Consider the following 19,868-nt stretch of genomic DNA (forward strand, 5'->3'; position numbering starts at 1 on the left):
AGGCTCGATGAAACAATCGAGGTGTACTAGGGAGGCGATGATTAAGTCCAGGGATTGGTATTCGATGTCATGGCGTGGATTGTAGTGTGCAGGCCTGTAGTTAGATCAATGTCAAGGCATTCTCTCGTTGACAAATAATTGTATGCCCGTGAGGTCAATGACTGACTACTTGAAACTGGCTTGCCAATCTGTATTTGTAGTGAGGTGTCGAAACCGCAGGTGGCCAGTGCAAAATTAATGCTATCATATTTGTCAGGTATGAGAACAACCACGATCCCATTAGGAGCTCGCCCATCTGGCAGTACGGAGTATCAGGTCCTTCAGAATGAAAATACAAAACTCATGTTTCATGCACATTCGCAACTTCAAAAGCATTGCAACGTCCAACTTTTGATATTTCCGGGTAAACATGGAGCATCTTGGATGCCCAGAAGCAATCGAACATGGCAAGGGAGCGGCGTCGTAAGTTGGCGCGGTATTTTAGTCGATAACGTGACCATCCTGGTTCGATTGCACCAACCAAAGTCGTAACTGATTGCCAAAAGTTTAAACCTCCGTCTAATTACGGAGAGCTGAAATCTCGACAATTTCTTACATTTTTTGAGACTCGGGTTGCAAGACTCCTGGTGGATGGAGTTACAGCGATGGCAAGCTGATCGTCAGAGCTGAAAGAGTGAGTTCGAGTTTATTCCTTCGTCGCATTCCTTCGTCGCATTCTTTCGTCGCGTTCCTTTTACCCCCGCTCTCGCCTCGCCCAATCAAGCCCATCGCACGCCGAATATTCATTCACAAATTGGTAGACTTGCACTATGCAGACACCAAAAATTTGGGATGTTTTGCCCGCCTTCTATGTTGGCAACTTCTTTCAATCTCGGCAAATCTGGCCCAGGAGTAAAACATACGCTCCGCTCGACACTGACAGGCGAGAGATCCGGCTAGCATCCATAGTACCTGGAAGATGGTCTGAAGATGTCTACTGCAACCTCAAGGTTGTGTCTCTCGATGATAACCCTACATACGAGGCCTTATCGTATACCTGGGGAGACCCATTAGACAAGACTCCCATTTTTCTGAACGGCTTGACTTTTCTCGTCACGAAAAACTTGCTTTGGGCACTTCGGAGACTCCGACATTCTCGTGAGACACGGTATATATGGATCGATGCTCTTTGCATCAACCAGTCAAATAGTAAGCCATCTTTGCGTCGCCCAGATCCCAGAAACAACTAGAAAGCTGCTAACGTCTGTGCAGAGCCTGAGAAGACGAGACAAATCGAATTGATGAAGGATATATATTCAGGAGCTCACGAGGTCCAAGTTTACTTTGGTGAGAGTGGTGTGTTGGACACAATTAGCTCAGAAGAGCAAGCGGCATGGGCAGATCCCCCACAATCATATTGGTATGGGGATGAGAGAGATCGTCCCATCTTGAATGACTTCGGTAACTTCCAAACTATGACCGACAACCAGCTTTCACGACTCACCCCTACTACACGCCTGAGACAGGCCATCTCGAGCGCGTACACTATCCTAATTCTCCTCGCTCAAGGTAGATGCCTTGAGAACTTCCTTCTAGAGCGTACCAATTCGCAAGTTTGGGCGGAGACGCTTGCCGTACTCGACCATCTCGCAAGCAGTCCTTGGTGGAAGCGGGTTTGGGTTGTTGAGGAGGTCATACTATGCCGCAGCGCGACGACAATCTATGGCGAGGTAGTGGCGCCTTTAGACAGTGTCGAAAGAGGCGGCTCAATGATTCCTATACACATTGAGAGATGCTGTCGAAACTTTTATCAGAATCTTTCAGGCGATCTTCAGTCACACTTACTGGCCATTTCACAGCATACTGCTGCACTTGAAGGTCTACGACATGAATGGGACTTAATGACGGATAAAGAAGCCCAGCGCCTTCAGAGATTTCTCGGAATGACGCGCGCGAGGGGGGCTTATGATGCTCGTGACAAGATATATTCAATTCTCGGCCTCACCAGAGACTGCTCTGAGCGACTTTCCATCCAACCTGATTACTCAATACCTGTATCCCAGGTTTATACCCAAACGGCCTTCAAAATGATACGTCACACAAACTCCCTAGAGATTTTGCTCACAGTCGAGAAGAAAAGGTCGGATTCAGAAATTCCAACTTGGTGCCCTGATTGGAGCTGCTCCGGTAATGGCGAGGAGAATGATCTTTGGGTGCATTCACGATCCTGGAAGTTCAATACTGGCCCGGTAAATGGATCAGTGGCAAATCTTTGCCACAGACGAGGCCTCGCTGTCAAAGGCGTCCACATCGACGTCGTTTCTAAAAGTACCTTTGCTCTCTCGCAAGACGAGCCATTGGGACCCAGACTGGACGAGTTCGCTAAAATGGTTGGTTATGACTCAGAGCCCCAAGCTCACTATGTCATTGGCGGCACAGTCAAACAAGCATTCTGGCGCACGATGCTGAACGAAGCTCTGGAGACAGAACCGAATAAATATGAGCGACTAACTGAAGATGACGAAATTTTCTTCTCTTTATGGTGTAGGAGGACAAGAGATGGGTCTGGTTTACGTTTGAATCCAGATGACTTCCCAGGGTTGGACCCAGCCGCCCAGAGAGAAGCTATTTCTGCGGTCCAGGCACGGTTGAGGCTTATTAGTCGATCTTTTTGGCTCCCAAATGATAACAGAGCTTTTTTCGTCACAGAGCGAGGATACATGGGATTTGGACCACCAGACATGAGGCAGGGTGACCTGGTGGCTGTCTTGCTGGGAAGCAAGATGCCTTTCATTCTCCGACAGGCACCAGTAAGCGATGCGACTAACGATGCGACGTGCTATACAGTTGTTGGGTATTGTTATCTGTACGGAGTGATGAATGGTGAGGCAATCAATGGAAATGGAAATATGTGTAATATTAAGCTCATTTAAGTGATAAATAAATAATTATTCTCACATTAGTAATGTAAATCACGTCTAGGACTTATACAAATACAAAATGAAGCTGAAAGTGGGCATGATATATTAGTGCTTATTTTATGAAACCAGCACGTGCCATTTCAGCCGTACGCTCCAAATCTCCCACGTAACTTCATGCTCACATATCGTTTTTTCTACCCTACATTATCATCGTCGCCTTGTAGATGAACTCGCGTAATTACCCAAATGAGCACCATGGCCCCCCTGTTACACCTCGTCCGACGTGCTTTCAATCCAAGACTTCCATCAAACGAATTCTCCGAGCAATGGAAACATCCAAGCGATGTCTTCTCTGTACTCCTGATTCTCGGCGGTGATGTTGTTGCTCGCGCGCTGGCACAGTTGGTAGGATCGCGCTTTACGCCTGTCGCTTTCTCGTTTGGTACGGACATCTTCCCAATTGCCGTTGTCTCTCATGCAGCTAATGAGTGATTTTTTGGGGTTGCTTAGGTTGGGTTGCTTACGCGATAACCGCTGTTGTTTCGGCGATCGGCGAGAATAAGCTGATGCCACCCGCTGACTTCCCTTGCACTGTTATTAATGGCGAGACTGGGTATACTCGCGATAACAACAGCTGGATTATCGGCCGTATGGTAAGAGACTTTGAGACGTGGATGGACAAGCAACCTCGGGCGGTGGAGCCGTCAGCTGTGCCACTAGACACAAGTCCGAATACGGTCCATGATTGCGTGGAGGAAATCATCAAGCTGAAGTGGCAGGATCTGAAACGACGTGCGAGGGAAAAAGGTAGACCAGAACCGGAGCGACCGCCCAAAGCTGGACTTTGTGTTTCTGTCTATAGAGCACGGGAAGCCACCAAGGGCCATCCCGGACACGACGCTCCGTACATCGCCGGCTTCCTCACCTGCATCGTCCAGCTTGGCGTGGCAGCTATACCATGCGGCATCTTTGGCGATTGGAGCATTCTTGTGATCACGACTGCCGGCATCCTGCTGTCCTTTGCTTCTGGGGCTTTGCCTCAGTGGTCAAAGGAGAAGTGGGCGTGCCGAACCGACACGGAAAAGACCTTTGTGCTGACCCGTGGAAACGGTAGCCAACACGCCATCGTGATCCAGGGTGCAGGCGTCGGTCTGGATCTTGAAGATCTAGCCGCCGCCGATTCGGGTGCGTTTGCCGATCGGGGGACTAGATTGGTTGTCACCGCTCTCGGCTTCCTCTGGATACTCCTCCTCATCACCGCGTCGGGAATCAGGCAGAATACATGGTTCCTCCTCGCGGTTGGCGGCATAGGCATTCTGCAGAACATGTATGTCGCTGGAACTAGTCGTTCTCCCGAAGCATTTGGCGTGCCTGTTGAGTTTGTGGAGGTCATAGGCGAACCCGAGGTTATGGACACTCTGCTTGAAGTTGAGAAGCGTTATTCCCGCCTCGGTAAGAGTATGTTGCCCATTTTCTTCACGGGAGAATTGTGGGAGGAGGAAAAAAAGAAATGGGATAATTATGACAAGATAGCCAAGGAGACGAGGGAAAAAGCGAGGAAAGAAGAAGAAAAGAAGAAAGAGGAGTCACGCAACCTTGTCAACCATTCACAGGCTGCTCATTACGGTTCATAACTTTGAACCTGCCAATGCGACCTGGTTGCTTCTTGTTCTTTTTCTCGGGGATCTACAGTGGATGTGAATGTATGCTAGATCTAAGTTTTGTATGTTGATTCGAGCTATCAACTACATGTCTCGACTGCAAATAACACATCTAGCTTAAATGAAACAGCATGATGATTTAAAATCTGCGGCCTGTTACAGTTGAATGGTAATTACATGACGAGTATATACTAGTGGTCTTGAACCAGCTGTTTACTAGGCCTCTTTTCGAGAACCACTCGTCGCTCATGGCGCTCGTTTAAAGGAGGGAGAACCACTGCGGTGTTTTCAATCGTCCATCTGTCCGTTTTGCAGTCATGGGGCTGGAATGTAAGCAGGCCGTCGAATTTCAGTGCAGTAAATCTACATGCACTGCCCTGAGACCTTTGCATGGCCCCGAACATGGATGCTTGAAGGCGTTGGCCAAGCTGGCTATCTCGTCAAAAGTCTTATCGATCCTGGTATCTCAGGTGAAAGCCTAGACTGTAGTTGCACAGTGCCCGCACTTGTGCGGAACGCAAAGCTGGTAGGCTGGGCTAGGCTCTCGTCGTCTTTAGCTAGTGCTGCAGAAATCAGCCTCGGGCTGTATGGGGGCGACCCGTTAGGCTGGGATAGCGTAGTGGCGGCAACGTTTGACAAGTCATCACACTAAATCTGGAAAGCGTTCATAGTCTCGTCGTTTTCGACTGAAGGGCATGTTTAGTATGCAAGTTCGCTTTTGCGACTCGCATCCAATCAATCACATTGAAGGACTTGCATCGACCCCGCACAAACGCCATCATAGCTCTCCTCTCCTTATCTCAATTTTCTCCCTAACGACGGCGTCACTGAGTCTCTCCCAAAGATGTCACAGACCTTGAGAACCCAAGAAGAAGCTTCGAGCATAGAAGCGGGCACAAGAACCCCTCAGGCTATTGTCTTTTGTCGCTTTCTCTCAGGAATGGTGGTGAAAGAAGAAATTGATTTTCATGAAATACCTTACGTAGCTGTCTCTCATGTCTGGGGTGACGCTGACTGGACTACGCTCAACATGATCGCACATCAGGTCATGGTTTCCAAGTCGAAGGCTCGCTTCTTGGAGCATAACCTGCGGAACCTCGTTGGGGACAGTTACTTTTGGATGGATGTCCTATGCATTGATCAAACAAAGGAGGAAGAAAGGATCAAAGTCACATCTATAATCCCGCAGATTTTCGAACGCGCTCAAAAGACCATTGTGATCCGGGACGGGTCAGGTTATATCTCGTGCTGCGCACGCGCCTTTGGCAGCCTCTCGACCTGGGACGACTACAATGCTGGTGTTCGTAGATGGTGCAAACACTGGACTGACGAACATAACTATGACTTACTTAAGGAAGGAATTCTTGAGAGATTGTGGCCTCTCCAGGAAAGCATACTATCAAATCGCATTCAGTTCGTCACATGCGAAGAGGGCCACTTGACGTCGCGAGATATGGACTGGGGAAGAATTCTCAGCGGCCAAAGTGACATATTAGCTAACGTGGACCGCTTGTGGACCTTCTCCAGGGCATGGTCTTCACACGGAAAAGACAAGCAACCGTCGGCGGACGAGCAACTATCTTTTATATCCGCCTTCTTGAACAACGAAGAGGTCTCGCGGGACTTTCCAGAGGGACCGTCTCTATCTGGTGCTATAGAAGATGGATTCTTTATCCAAAACAATAGTACACGCAGGACCACAAAGGCAAGGGATCTCATTCTATCAACCATGTCACAGTATGACTGGTACTCGGCGCCATCACCTCAAGTGGTGCGAAATATGCCTTTCGGACGGCTTTTCCAAGATTGCTTTTCGCAAGCAAGGCATGCAGATCGCGCGACCCTACCCAAGATCTCAGCGGGTATGGTGGGAGAACAGGGAACTTCATTGGAAACTTCGAATGTACCCGAACCAGAACTCCTAGGAGATTTGGTTAAATTGTTTGGGCTGGCGACTGAGGGTGCACTTCAGCACGATAAAGATTGTGCACTAGGAGTGGAGCTAGGGTCGGTCGTGGTTCGCAGCGTTGAATCATGCGACATGTCAACCATTTTTCGGACTTTGGAAGGGAGCCTCGAGTTCTCAAAGTATGCCTGGGGACTCGCTCGCAGGGGCGAATTGAGCCTACATGGCGCCTGGCCAGACATTAAAGCCATTTTCGCGGCCGAACACGAAAAGAAAGACGACGAAGATACGTTATCCAAAAATGAAAATCTACGCCATATGAACGCCATTCAATTCCTCAACCTCATGGTTCTCGGGTTCTTTGACGGAGGTGGCACGAAGATGGATGCCGACTCGTTCAAAAGGGATCTTATTTCAAGCAACCCATCAAAATTCAGCAAGACTTTGGTCCGGTTAGGCGCATTGATCAGCTGTGGAATCGGCGTCAGCGCCTACATGTGGTCTAAGACGGTCTGGACTCCTGTCCTTGTTACCGTAGGTAAGACGGATCTACTCGGAATGATATCTTCCCGTGAGGTGGCAAACAACTCGATCCGCGATGAACATCACTTCCGCCTTGCTCATCCGATTTCTTCCAATATGACCATCACGTACAAACACACAGTTATCACTCGTCGGGGCGAAGGCTTGAAAGCGAGGCACCGATGTATCGGCCTGCTCCCTGCATTCACGGATATGAACATGGATAGAGAAGGATGGTCAAGGCGATATGAGGATTTGGGTTTCCCAGAAGTGCCGAAATTCAAGGTTGTCGATCTAGTATAGATACAGAAAGCAATATGAACCTAAATGTAATCATCCCCAGTGCAAATATCGCGTCCCGGTACTTGGACGAGCGGTGACCTGAGATCCCAGCCAGTAAGCAGTGCCAGCGGTGGGATAGCGCCGATGCACAAGCGAGTTGCAAAGGTGCCCAGCATACCCGTCGTAGGCTCTGCCACCCAAAACGAAGTGGAAGCGTGAGTACGGCCACAAGAAGTGTCCGCGGAGGAGGTTCTCAAACTGGATAGGCCCTATAGGGTTATGGTGAAAGACGGACCAGCGGTATCAGTGAAGAAGTGGTAGTTTGAACTGGGTTAAATAATTGTTTACTTTTGATTATTTATTGTTATCATAATATTTAATAACGGCTTCTAAGTATAGTATATAAGTGCTCTCTTCTTTGTCGGGTATGAGAGGAGCCCAAGGACTTAACACTAAGGTGTTCTGATCTTGAGTGGCCAGGCCACAGTTGTAGTGTGACTGCCTTGCCCCTTATCTGTTACTCGTCAGTTTGATCCCTGTAGCAAATGGCAAATGCAACGAACTCTACTTAACTAGAGGATGGCTCTGTCCTTTAGATTTATGGCAGCATATTGCAGAAAACTCGTGCTGGAATGAAATAAAGGATATTCCATTCATCTCCCAGTGCCAAATAAAAAATGGTCTTGCTGTAAGTTCACCGCCAGATACACAATTGAAGGTAAACGTACCCATCTGGTTTGAGCAGTTTTATTGCAGAACTGTCAAAGGCTTTATCAGCCTCTCCACTGCTCTCGCACTCAATGACCCAGGGTCTGCCAATGCTTCTTTGACTTCCTCCCTCTCTCTCAATCTCTGGAATAGAATACTTGGCAAACACGGTGTTGTATCAAGACGCATGAGATAGTGAACGAATACCGCGATTGCGTTACCGGCCTCCCTTTCAATCCAACTGAACAGTGGACCGAGTCTCCTGAAATCGGCCAATCCTGTAGCTGTGAGGAGTGGCGTATCCAGAAGATCTGCTGCCGTGAGAGACAGGCGATACCGGTCCATGACAGCGTGGTTTGATAAGTACTTTTGCAGATCTTGAAGACTGTCAAACCGGAAAGAGAAGGCCCTTAGAGACCTCCACTTGAATAATGACCGTGGGCCGCTGGGATCGTCCATCAGCAGTATAAGTGTTTTGGCAGCGTGTAGCTGAAGAGGGCCGTTCTCCTGTTCGTAGGCGCAACAGTTCTCAAGGAGGTGATATAGGAAGCGCAGCAGAACGACAGACTTTCGCTTAGGCTGCGATAGGGCGCCGCTGTATTTCGAGTTGGACAATGCCGCATTAGTAACAATGAAGCCATCAAGAGGATAGCTTAGCAGCAGTGGGAACTTGTCGTGTACAAGGCAATCCCGGTAGGTACGTAAGATAACTTCGTTCATAAGACCGACTCCAAGCTGACAAACATGAGGAAAGTTCTCTGCTTGAAGTACAACTTCGGACTGGATCATGGTTGCCTGCCAGTTCAAAGCATTGTGAAGATTGGGAACCTTGGAGGATTCTGATAGAAGGCGCTCGATCTTGGTAAAGATGATACTGAGAAATACCTGGGCAAGGTCTGAACGATGGAACCGTCTACTAGTAGCGATGTTTACCGTTTGTAGCCAGGCATCTCGGTTCTTGCTGTAAGACACGAGGGGCAGAGCAACCACAAGAGTCTCTTTGTGCGCTGCCTTCTTGGTTCCAACCATAGCCACGGCACACTTATCACATGCAATTGTGTCGGATATAATGTCCGTCTCAGGATAGTTACCCATAGTCAGTGGGTAGACAAGTTTTGACGTGCTGTTGACAGATGGAAAGTTCTTGGTAGCCATCGACTGGTCAGGTGCTTTGAGGAGAAGTGTCATAACGGCTCTTGCTCTACCGCACTTAGGACAGTCTAAAATATGCTGGTCCCTGGCCTGAGTTGGTTTCAGAAACCCTGCAATGGCAAGGTTTAGGTGGTCGCCTTGGTTGCCGGTGGTTGTTTCTGTGAAAGGTTCATAGCTCTGTGGCTTTTCATTCGTTTGTGGAATGGAAGACAGCTTATCGGGCTGTGTCGTTTGGCTAAGGCCTTTGGGGAGCAGAATGCTTCGTGTCCAAGGGTCATTTGAAGGCGTAAGAGAATGAAGGTGTTCAAATTCGTAGCCACCGATGTTCTCCGGTGCAGCTAAACGAGTGTTCGGCTCTGTAAGGGCTCTCATTCTAGTAGAGCTTTTTTTAAACTCCTGATGGTAGGCGTGGGGAAATGAAATGTGAGCTGGGTAAGGTTCGAAGGCATATGCGTTTTGGGCACCATATCCCATTGCTCCGTAGTCATCTAGGGATACTTGAGTCTCATTCGCTTCTCCTATCTCTGCTATAGTATCTTTTAGAAGCTGGGAGTCTTTGTGACCAAAGGCCTCACTTATACTGTCTTGTTCGATCTTGGCATCGACCTTATCCAGCCACTTGGTCAGTTTATCAGACTCTCCCCTAATCTTGGCGGTCAGTGCGATGGTCTTGATATTATCCTCATTGAGCATGATCTGGCGCATTAGGTCTTCATCAATCGTCTCGCGAGATACGAGATTGTTGATGTTGACGCGAGTGTTTCCGTGGAGAATAAGCTCGTCCTTCTCAACCTTCTGAGCTCTGGGAACAGAAATTCGGGTGAGGTTTTCGTAGGAAACAAAAGGTAGGTCGGACCAGTTGGTGTCATAGTCCAAAGTTGGATTTCTTTTTCCCGCAGGCAACAGATTCGAGAAGCATCCTTTGGTGGATAGCAGAGTAGTCTTGCTGGTGTCTATGTCGGTATACATAAACACTACGTGGGGGCTGACGGCGAAGACGGACAGCCCGACAGTGATATTGCAGTGGCTTGGTTTCATCAACTTCTCACCAAAGACAGAGACTATGCAAGCTTTGCCGTGCATTCCGTAGTCGGTGAGATTTCGCGCAAACTGACGAACCACGCTCTGGTCTATCTCGCCGTCTGTCATGAGAAACCAAAAGTCTGCTTCCTGTAGAAGAAGTCTGCACTCTGGGTCCTCCAGAAGAACATTTGGATCAGTTCCACCTCCAGATTCCAAGGTATGGATTTGCGAGAGTGACCGCGGTCGCTCCGATGCGTCATTCCAGGGAATGATGGTTATGTTTTCGTACATGCTCTGGGGTATGAGAGAGCACACTTGCTTGACTGCCTTTATTTCAGCCGTGAGTGCAGGTCCATACGTGCTGCCAGATACATCGACGCAAATGCAGATCTTTGATTGGCGAAACGACGCTGCAGCTTGCTCTTGGGCTGGAGCCTGATCTGGCACTGGAGGCAGCAGGAGGCCGTCTGGCGAGGAGGTCATGTTGAAATACTCGATGTGGTTTCCGGTGAGAACAAAAGGATACAGTAAAGTTACAGATGCCTCAGCCGACGTGGATATTATTTTGTTCATTGTAGAGCGGTCAAAAGTGCTGTGTTGTTGATGAGGACGCCCAACAGCACAGCCACCCGCATGGCTTGCTGATTGGGCATCTACACCACCCTTATCAGCTGTTTACGTCAGTGGCTCAGCCAGGGGGTTGAAAAGCACTGCGAGGCAGACATGCGAGGCAGACGCACGGGGCGCAAACAATAATACATTCTGCTCATACTTACTTTCTCCCAGCAACAATGGCTGCAAAGTCCTTGTACTTACAAGTCATCAAGTACAAAGTCAACACTCTCCATATCATCCTCCTCATCATTGACTAGAGCACTCCTAGTAGATCTAACTTCCTTCCTGGTTAGAAACAAATAGATGCAAACAGACGCTATCGTCGCAGGAACCGTCAATACTGCCCAAAGCCACGCTTTGGCTGGGTTATTGAACCACTTTTGCTCACTGAAGAATGGCATAGATAGTATTGCCTAGTTATTTAGATGGCATTCATTCACCGTAGGGGATGACTTAAACTTACCGCAATGGACGTCGCGGGAAGAAATGCCATAGTCAGCAGGGCAATCTGAGTAAAGTAAGTTGGAGATACTACGCAGTTTGAGCGATACATACTGTCTTCATAGAAACACTGTCTTTTCTCATATCCGACGCCATCCTCTGGGACTCCCTCATCATAGTCTGAGATGCTTTGCTTTGCTTCCTAGCTGATTTGAGCAGCTTTCGGACCATGCTGCCGTTGTTCACCATCAGCATATCATTCCGAGACTTGACAACGTCTGACAGCTTCCGAGTAAATCAGCAATGTTTTCGTCGTAAAAGATACTTTAAGCTTACAAGGCCCATGATTGCCTCTGTCTTTACCTCAAGTTCGAACAAAAACGCCCTTGCACCAGAAATATTCTTTCTAATGAAAGCGATATTCTCATCGACGGCTTCTGAGTTGGGTTCTTCTCTTGACAATGCCAACTCCTTGATTGAATAGAGCTTCTTGGATACCACTTGCAAATCAGCTACTATCTCTTCAATAGCTCCAAGTTCAGTCTTATATCTCTGAAGATGAGACATCGTAGAGTGTAGAGACTTTTTTATCGCCAAGTGTCGGACACTGTATTCAAAGTCGATACTCGGCGATGTGAGCTGTTGCGCATTGTCTTCGAGTAGTTTCGGTTCCTGTGACAAGTCAACTACTGCGCCCTTGTTGCGCTCAACGATACGCACAAAATGGGCCAACTGCCTTTTCAGCTGTGTAAGCGCATGATTCCACCATCTTGCAGAACTCGAAAGCAGGGCGATATGCGAGTCCAATGGTCCATGGTCAGTAGTTCGTCCGATCATCTCTTTGATCTTTCTGTAAGGCTCATCCGCAATTGCATGTAGTCGACCGTCTTGAAAGTCAACAATCACTGTTCTAGAGAATAAACCATCATGCCAAGAGTACACGCCAATTTTGGAAGGGCGGATATCGTGCTTGATATCCGCCAAGTGTAGATAACCATTAGGATCCAACTGATTACTTCCAACGACACTGAGCGCATGCGTTCCCTCTTCATCAAAGCATGGGGTTGCAGTACGCACAGGGAGTGTGTACCAAAAAGACAGGGCTTGGTTTTCATTCTGCCCACATACTAATCGAGTTCCTAACCCTGTCAATATATCTCCGCTGATCATAGATGATACAAAGCACGGAGAAGCGTCGAAGGCGGTCATGAGCGATCGGAACATCAACCTCGAGACTCTCAGACGTTTCTTATCCTTTGGAATATCCGAGATTCCAGGCTTCATGATAAATCTGTTAACGAAGCTGCACTTTCAATTAGGCAAAGAGGACATGCTGGCTAATTACAAGACTCACCAGACAAGAACCGCACTTCGCTTGCACAGCTATCGATAGTTAGAATTAACCCAGTATTAGTTCTATCATTAGGATAACTTGTCGCGATATCACTTACTTCTTGGAAATCTCCAAAGTTCTGGTCCCCCAGAACCATATCTTCAGTACCTCTTTTCTGATGTCCCAGTCCTGTGATGACCCGAACGCCGTTCTTCTTCGAAAAGTATCTCCCCATCTCTGCCATATTGCCTTCAACCTCAAGAGACGAGAAGCTTTTAGCCCATAAGCCTTTTGCATGAACCGATTTAGTATTGATAGGACTCACAGTGTTGAGGACTCAACATCATTTTCTGAGAGACTGTCATCGACTTTACTTGGTCTCTGCGAGTTCATTTTTGCAATCGAAACGACGATATCCCAAATCTGTCGCTGAGGTTGGTCCCTCCAGGCCTCCTGTCGTTGCGAGAAAAACCAAATCCTCGGATATCTCAGTGAGACCTGAGATGATGTCACATTGAAGAACGTAACATTACAGGGGGGTTGAAAACATTTGGTGGCTGTGGGACACCTAACACAGCCACGACAACACATCTCATTAGCGCACACTCTGCAGGACGCAAACCCCTCACCAAGCACTGCCTCTCCAGCCTTCCCGTCATTATTTGAAGGGCAACACTACTCAAGAGCTTTCCGACTGACCAGACACCAAGACCTTTTGCTGAGTTCAGCCCAATCTCACAATGGATCCCAGCCCAGCTACAACTCAAATAACGACAATCCGAGAACAATCAAATCCTAATCCTCTATCATACACGACCTTTTACTCGCCATCTTGGACAGCCTTCGAAGGAAATAGTACAAACTCCTTCGAGACTACAACGCCTGGCCAACACCCAGAGACTACCCAAACAGTCCATAGAGCAGCAACGGGTGCCAGGTCGAGCGAAATGACAGCATACTCAGACTACTCTACGCCACCAACCGGTGATCGACCTCTGATCTTTGAGAGCAGGGAGGGGGGAAAGTGAGGAAGGGTCGATAAGATTTGATGTAAGGGAGGACAGCCGGCGACATGTAGAGCTAGGGAAGCGGCAGGTGGGGCTGATGCGGGGTCTTAGCTATCAGTCTTGATCATAAATAACGTATCTAGATAGCTTCGAGGCGGGCACAGTTTAGCCCTAACTTCAAAGATGCAAGCTGAGCCGAATACTATATTCGTGATAGAAGAGAAGATGAAAGCGAGGGGCAGAGTTAGCCTCATTTTGGATCTTGAGTTCGAGAATAGGAATATACAAGTGTCTGCGAACATATCTTTTCGTAAATGATAATGTACAGCAGGTCGCGACTGAGTGAGCTTAATCTTTGAAATGATGGTGATGCAAACATCGACAAATTCGACCTAGCATTGACTTCTACCGCAACGAAAAAGGTCTAGACCACGAGATGAAGAATTTAAAAGATATTCCGGTATCCACTCATCTCTACCGTCATTCTCAGAGGACTGGCAAGACTGGCTGAGCAATAGGCAAAAGATCATATTGCTATTCTAAACAATATCCTTCTGTAAGAAAACTGTTCTACACGGCCAAATTTTCCCATTTGTGTCTGGATATTGGTATACGTTCTCGGCTACACCAATTAACCTGTATCCCCGTCTCTCATACCAAGCCTGGGTGGGAATCTAGATCAATAATTAGCCTTTTGTATGAATGACTAGTTGACAACAGGCACTTACCTTGAAGGCTCCTCCATAGTTGGCAACAGCAAAGTCCTCATCTGCCTGGTCTTCGTGGTGCACCGTGTCTAATAGCAGATGCATAGCGTTAAGAGGCTCCTCGATGGCCATGCGTTCAGCGATATTCATAGCAGCTCCGCCGATACCCAGGCCCTGAAGTGTGTAAGATACGTAAAGACTCTTGACCTAGTATGCACCAGATTTGGGGAAGTCTAGTTCGACCTTTTCTGCATAGTCTGAGATATGAGTGTCGAGAGCGACGTGCCCAATGGGAAGGAATTTTGCGTCGGTTGGAATGCGCGGTTTTCCGAGTAGCGTCTTGCTTGTGTCGAGGAGTTCCTCTGTCTCCTACAAAGCATGAGTTGAAATGTTGGAATTGGCTTCATGTACTGAACCTACCTTAGGATAAGCCTTGGTATGCATCTCGAGGTATTTCTCACGCTGCGGTTCGTCCACCGGAAATATCTGAAGAGAGACTTAGAATGGCAACACAATAGAGCGGTTCTATAGGACTAACAATCCAGTAGAGGCATTTCGTCCCATTGATGTGTCCGTCTTTCCACCCAGTTGGGACAATTGACGCTTGCCAGCCACAAATTATGCGCTGCTCGACCATGCGCTTCACGTGTTCAGGGGCGTTGGGGTCCCATGGAATAAGTGTGACGGTCGGCTTCGACATTTTTTTATCGTTTGACGAGTTTCTTTTAAGAAAAGAGTAAGGCAAGACGAGCTCTGTCAATTTCAAAGGGTCGGGCCTCCGTCCTCCAAGTGACTACAACCGCCAGTCAAGATATCGTCCGTACAAAAGGACCAAATTCAGTCGCCTGTGGATCCTAGACATTGGACCAATTACAAGTATGTCAGATCTCGTTTCACATCCTGGCCTATCGGCTACTTAAGAAGACGCCAAAGTACCCACAAGCCCTACTGAATTCAGTAACTTTATACGAGGTGACTGTGGACTTTGTTAACAATACAAACATGTAGCTTATTAATGTAAACTTGGTAAAGGCGGGCACATAAGCACAGCACAGAGGCTGTGCCCACGCCCGGATGTCAAGCACGCCCTATCGTGAAGAGTAGACGGGCTCTCCACGCGATAAGAACTGAGATACGAACCGCCAAGAGCAATATTCCTTGCATGCCTGCTTGTGGGCTGAGGGTGCCAGGGATACATACAGGGAAAGATCAATTTACTCAAAACACCTTACAAATCACATCAACTCTCGCTAGACATGCTTAAACGGGATGGAGGCCCTCAAAACCAGTGACCTCCCATAGCCAGCCATTAACATCATCGAGATCAGCACCAAGGTTCGTATGTCCATCCAGTAAACTAGCAACATTGAGTATTTGGTTGGGTGATATCCCCTGCTCTCCAAGAACAGGAATGTCTGCTTGACCTTGGAGCAGAGGCACGATATCTCGCTGTTCAATCAGGTGCAACATATCATGGAGACGCTCAAGTTCCTGGCGCCGAAACCGTGCAGGTAGGTTCCCGCCTGCGATTAGAGCGTCAAGGATGTTTCTTGTCAACTCGAATGAGGATTCGCTCGCTGCGTCCGGGAAGGGCTGGATGGCTGAGATGAGTGCCAGGACAAAGCCAGCTGAGAACGCGTGGTCGAGATCGAAGGGGAGAAAGAGTTCTTCGAAACGTTAGCTTGTCTTCGTAACTGTACAAGTCACAGGCATACCTAGTAGATCCTGCGACTGGAGTGTAGTCAAGATACGTAGTGATTTGTGAGCTGAGTCGTAACAGGTTCTAACCAAAGCCTTGACAGGCTCAGCAATCTCAGCGTTGGCATTATTATCATGTCTGCTCTTCTCCAGCTTGTCTCGAAGAATACACATGAGAAGTGGCCTTGTAGCAAGGACGATGCACTGGTTTAGCTGTTAGTTGGAATACATGCTGAGTGAAAGGCGTATACCATGACTTGCCTGGTGATAGCACAGGTTCAGGGTTGCAGAGACACGAGATAGTGGGCTTTGGTTGTCCAGCTTCAGATCGGGCGCCGAGTTTAGCTCAACTCCAAGTGCAGCAAGTTCCCTCAATATGCTCATGGTATTTTTCGGAAACGAAACATCTAATTTCCCATCGATACCGTATATAGCTAGCCACTTCGTCAGCTCTTTGTTGCGACATGATCAACGGCTAATGCTACAGACTGTTGAGGACTTTGGTCTTTAGCCTTGATAGCTTAATATGCATCTCTAATGAGCTTGATCTTCGAGGAGTCGTCTGATCTCCTGGGATCGGCACCGAAATATCGCTGTCTTGAATAGAACTTGGGGCGCCCATCAAGGACGAGAATTTGCGATCGAGGATGTAGAGTGTCCACCATGCATTGCGATATCGCCTTACCTCAGGATCATCTACGGAGTCTCCAGCAATATCGCGGTGTAGACCTTGACTGAGTGCTATCCGAAGACCCATTCCAAGCTACAAAACACTAATCAGTATGGTCTGTAATCGGGGGGCGGAGGTAACTAACATAGACGTAAGCACTGTTGCGGTGATCAACAGCTTGGAGATATAAAGCAAGCCCGCAGCACACCTCGATAGACAAGATGGGATCTATGTACAGTCCATATGTATCTGGGAATAGCTCCATGGCTTTCATGAAATACTCATTTCCCGGCGAGCCAGCCTTGGACATACCACGGGTGAGTAGTCCCTTGCCCAGAGCCATGATGAGGAAGTACTGGACATACCACATCCTGTTCCCAGCAGTCACCAGCGGTGGACCATCGTTGTATAGTGAATGGAGAGCTGGCATGAACTTTTGCTCGTCAAATAGGTGGTAAGTTTGGACGATGTGAAACTTGACCGTGTTGGTGAGGTAAAGGGCATAGTCCAGCGAAGGCAGGCCTTCGATGTTGACAGCAAGATCAGTCTGCTTCATGCTCGGTAGCTCGATGTTGAAAGCAACACCATCGTGATTTAGTGGGACTTCAGGTGAGAGTTCATGGCCCACATACTAGAACTCCGTTAGCATTAAGCAGACAGTGTTTTGTTTTGATGAGAGTACTTCTCTGATCATGCCCATTACATGATGGCTGTATGCCCACGTGGACGAAGGACCAAGAAATCCTATGCCAGTTAGTCCTTGAGATTGGCTGAGATCTAGACATAACGTACGTTTCCTGCCTTGGTGGTCTACGACAAACTTGGACGAGGGCGTCAGCAGAGGATTGGTCATTTGTGGTAGACCATCGTCAGCACTCGGTCTTGGGGCAGGCTCAGTAGCCGGTGCGTCTACACCAAGATTGTCAGGCATTATCACATCCAACAGAAGAAGCCTCTTACTTGTCCTCGTATCTGTGGATGTTTTGTTCTTTTTCTGTTTCTGCGCCTCATCCCAATCCTCTGCCTTGCGCTTCAGATCATTAAGCAAGCTATGATCAGTCTTAGCACAGCTACGTTTGCAACGCTGGGAGAAGCCACTTACTTTTCCGACACGACAACCTTGCGATCTTCCTGCTCAAACACGCAGTCTGTTGAGCGTCGCGTGCAATTCGCGCAAGGGCAAGTCCCTGAGCAACGAACTTTGCGCTCACGACATTGTAAGCATCTTTTGAGGTTTTTGAGTGTTAGCGGTTGCTTCCCAGTTGTTGGCTAGGTAGAATTGGTTAATGGAGTGAGTACTACGGAGTACTTACGCGACAGTCTTGTTTCGCTTCCCCGACGGTGGAGGCGTGGATTGCGTGTTCATTCCAACGTCTATATTGTCAATCGTTGTTTCTTTGCTTAACCTCTGTTGTTCATCATCTGCGGTGTAAGCTGATTAAATGTCATGTATATGTCACGTCTCGGATAAGGTCGTCGGAAGCAAAAGTCCTTTCAGCAGACCAGTCGAAGCAAGCTACTCTTAGTACGAATGCGGAAAGCTGTCGGACTATTATATACCCGGAGTCCGATGAAATCGCGTCTTACCCTGTACCTGGGCAGCTGTTTTACTGTTTATATAATGGCCAATAGGTTGCTAGGCTATGACAAAACAGGGAAAGAATGTTCACGTCAACAATACTGAGTACGCTTAAGTCCATCTTCCTATTGACTGTCTCTATCCCAATTGCTCGTGCAATGCTGGGAGCGCAAATTCATGCTGTTTGAGACAATTCTTATCGATTATGCCAAGAAAACATAACAAGCCGTAAAATCAATACCAAGACTAGCACAAACCGGTTATCAAGTATCAATATATTTTGACGCTCTACACCATCTATGACGTGGTAGATACCTAGCCATTCAGCGTATAGGCATTTTTTGTCTTGGGAGGCCTACCATGACAAATTCCCCGCTTGTCTCAAGCGTATATTTAGCAGGAACTTAACCGTCCCTTACAACGTCAATACTTCTTCTAATTTTATAAATCTGGGGATTCTACCTAATTACATTCTCTGTTCTGTCTACCGACTGTTCTGCTTCACGAGTAGAGGTTCGACTTCCTGGACGGCCCAACATGGGTTCAGTTATTGGTACGCAACTGGATGAGCGACTGATCTATCAAGCGACAAAGCATGTTTTCGTCGGGAAGTACGCTAAAATACGAAAACGTGGGGTTGTAGAGACATCGATTAACAACAACTTACTGGCGGGGAACCCAGTGCAACAAATCGTTACTGATCACGGCTATAACGCTGTCGCTGAGATAGTGTTGAAGCTACTTTCGGACAAGGTTTATGAGTCAGCGGCAATTGCTAGTCAACGCTTTCCCGACCTATCTCAGCCTTCGTTTGTCCAAACGGCTGTCAACACGCACGTTGAAGCAGAGGCCACTAGGACTGAGCAAGTCGCGCTTGAAGGTGATGAACTAAGCAACTCAGACAACAGTAGGCAGACCGGTCACACGGAAGAAGATATGAAGCCGCTACAGGGTATGTCTCGTCCACTCAAGTTAATCAATAGTATCTGAGGCTGGCCAGATGTCAGTGACGGCACTGCGTGCGACATTGCTGGAATACCATTGTCGTTCCCAGTCTATCTGCCGTTCCCTACGGAGCATCTTCTTATGGAGAAACTTCAAAAGGTCCTGGAAGCTGCCTGTTACGAGTATGGATTAAGAGAACTTTCGAGTATTATGCAAGATCGCCACTGGGACTGTCCTAAAGCAGTTGAGCTTAGCCAGTAGGCAGAGCTGCTCGGAAATAAGGGAAACTTAAAGCGCCAAGGAAGCAAAAATTCACTCAAGAAATTATTGCATTCAGTTGCACAAATCAGACATACAGCAGTCCATCGCGTCCGCACCAGTTCAATAGGACTTCAACAGTTTCTTGCCGATGCCGAAGACCTTACCAGGGCTCTAGGGGACAATACGTATATTCAAGCGATCGCGAAACTCAATTTGGAAACTCAGTCAACACTCACAGAGCTTGCGCAGAACAAGCAATTCATTCAGCTACGTCTGGAAGAGGCACAAGAAGAGATAGCGAAACAGCGTGCCGAATTAGATCAGAAAGAGCAGGATAATTTGCGCCGGATGAAAAGGGAAGATATGAAGTACTGTTCTCAGGCTGGCACAAGACTGGGAAAAGCTCTTCATCTGGTGGGAAAGTTTGCAGTAGTTCCAGAGAGTGAACACCCAGGGAT

General features: G+C 47.9%; 8 protein-coding genes across 8 annotated transcripts; 4 read left to right on the plus strand and 4 right to left on the minus strand.

Annotated features, from left to right (window-relative positions):
* Positions 1-809: 809 nt before the first annotated feature.
* FMAN_05130 (uncharacterized protein) lies at positions 810-2,912 on the plus strand (the record flags this gene model as incomplete). The annotated part of the gene is made up of 2 exons (XM_041825679.1): positions 810-1,188; positions 1,252-2,912. 2 exons carry the CDS (start codon positions 810-812, stop codon positions 2,910-2,912), a joined length of 2,040 nt encoding a protein of 679 aa, XP_041691035.1.
* A 243-nt stretch (positions 2,913-3,155) lies between these two features.
* Positions 3,156-4,534, plus strand: FMAN_05131 (uncharacterized protein; the record flags this gene model as incomplete). The annotated part of the gene is made up of 2 exons (XM_041825680.1): positions 3,156-3,342; positions 3,411-4,534. 2 exons carry the CDS (start codon positions 3,156-3,158, stop codon positions 4,532-4,534), a joined length of 1,311 nt encoding a protein of 436 aa, XP_041691036.1.
* Positions 4,535-5,405: 871 nt separating this feature from the next.
* Positions 5,406-7,292, plus strand: FMAN_05132 (uncharacterized protein; the record flags this gene model as incomplete). The annotated part of the gene is made up of 1 exon (XM_041825681.1): positions 5,406-7,292. One exon carries the CDS (start codon positions 5,406-5,408, stop codon positions 7,290-7,292), a length of 1,887 nt encoding a protein of 628 aa, XP_041691037.1.
* A 726-nt stretch (positions 7,293-8,018) lies between these two features.
* On the minus strand, positions 8,019-10,637 carry FMAN_05133 (uncharacterized protein; the record flags this gene model as incomplete). The annotated part of the gene is made up of 1 exon (XM_041825682.1): positions 8,019-10,637. The coding sequence occupies one exon, from the start codon at positions 10,635-10,637 to the stop codon at positions 8,019-8,021; it is 2,619 nt and encodes an 872-aa protein (XP_041691038.1).
* Positions 10,638-10,966: 329 nt separating this feature from the next.
* On the minus strand, positions 10,967-12,936 carry FMAN_05134 (uncharacterized protein; the record flags this gene model as incomplete). Its single annotated transcript, XM_041825683.1, has 7 exons — positions 10,967-11,182; positions 11,233-11,277; positions 11,325-11,495; positions 11,547-12,513; positions 12,565-12,593; positions 12,662-12,815; positions 12,869-12,936. 7 exons carry the CDS (start codon positions 12,934-12,936, stop codon positions 10,967-10,969), a joined length of 1,650 nt encoding a protein of 549 aa, XP_041691039.1.
* Positions 12,937-14,089: 1,153 nt separating this feature from the next.
* Positions 14,090-14,957, minus strand: FMAN_05135 (uncharacterized protein; the record flags this gene model as incomplete). Its single annotated transcript, XM_041825684.1, has 5 exons — positions 14,090-14,224; positions 14,279-14,431; positions 14,501-14,626; positions 14,678-14,743; positions 14,796-14,957. 5 exons carry the CDS (start codon positions 14,955-14,957, stop codon positions 14,090-14,092), a joined length of 642 nt encoding a protein of 213 aa, XP_041691040.1.
* A 560-nt stretch (positions 14,958-15,517) lies between these two features.
* On the minus strand, positions 15,518-17,991 carry FMAN_05136 (uncharacterized protein; the record flags this gene model as incomplete). The annotated part of the gene is made up of 11 exons (XM_041825685.1): positions 15,518-15,924; positions 15,973-16,159; positions 16,217-16,389; positions 16,445-16,718; positions 16,771-17,256; positions 17,308-17,369; positions 17,418-17,534; positions 17,586-17,674; positions 17,728-17,773; positions 17,837-17,850; positions 17,939-17,991. 11 exons carry the CDS (start codon positions 17,989-17,991, stop codon positions 15,518-15,520), a joined length of 1,908 nt encoding a protein of 635 aa, XP_041691041.1.
* Positions 17,992-18,741: 750 nt separating this feature from the next.
* Positions 18,742-19,410, plus strand: FMAN_05137 (uncharacterized protein; the record flags this gene model as incomplete). The annotated part of the gene is made up of 2 exons (XM_041825686.1): positions 18,742-19,156; positions 19,205-19,410. The coding sequence occupies 2 exons, from the start codon at positions 18,742-18,744 to the stop codon at positions 19,408-19,410; spliced, it is 621 nt and encodes a 206-aa protein (XP_041691042.1).
* Between the last annotated feature and the right edge of the window lie 458 nt (positions 19,411-19,868).

The sequence above is a fragment of the Fusarium mangiferae genome (assembly GCF_900044065.1).
Source record: "Fusarium mangiferae strain MRC7560 genome assembly, contig: FMAN_scaffold023, whole genome shotgun sequence".
In the NCBI taxonomy this organism is placed as follows: Eukaryota; Fungi; Ascomycota; class Sordariomycetes; order Hypocreales; family Nectriaceae; genus Fusarium; species Fusarium mangiferae.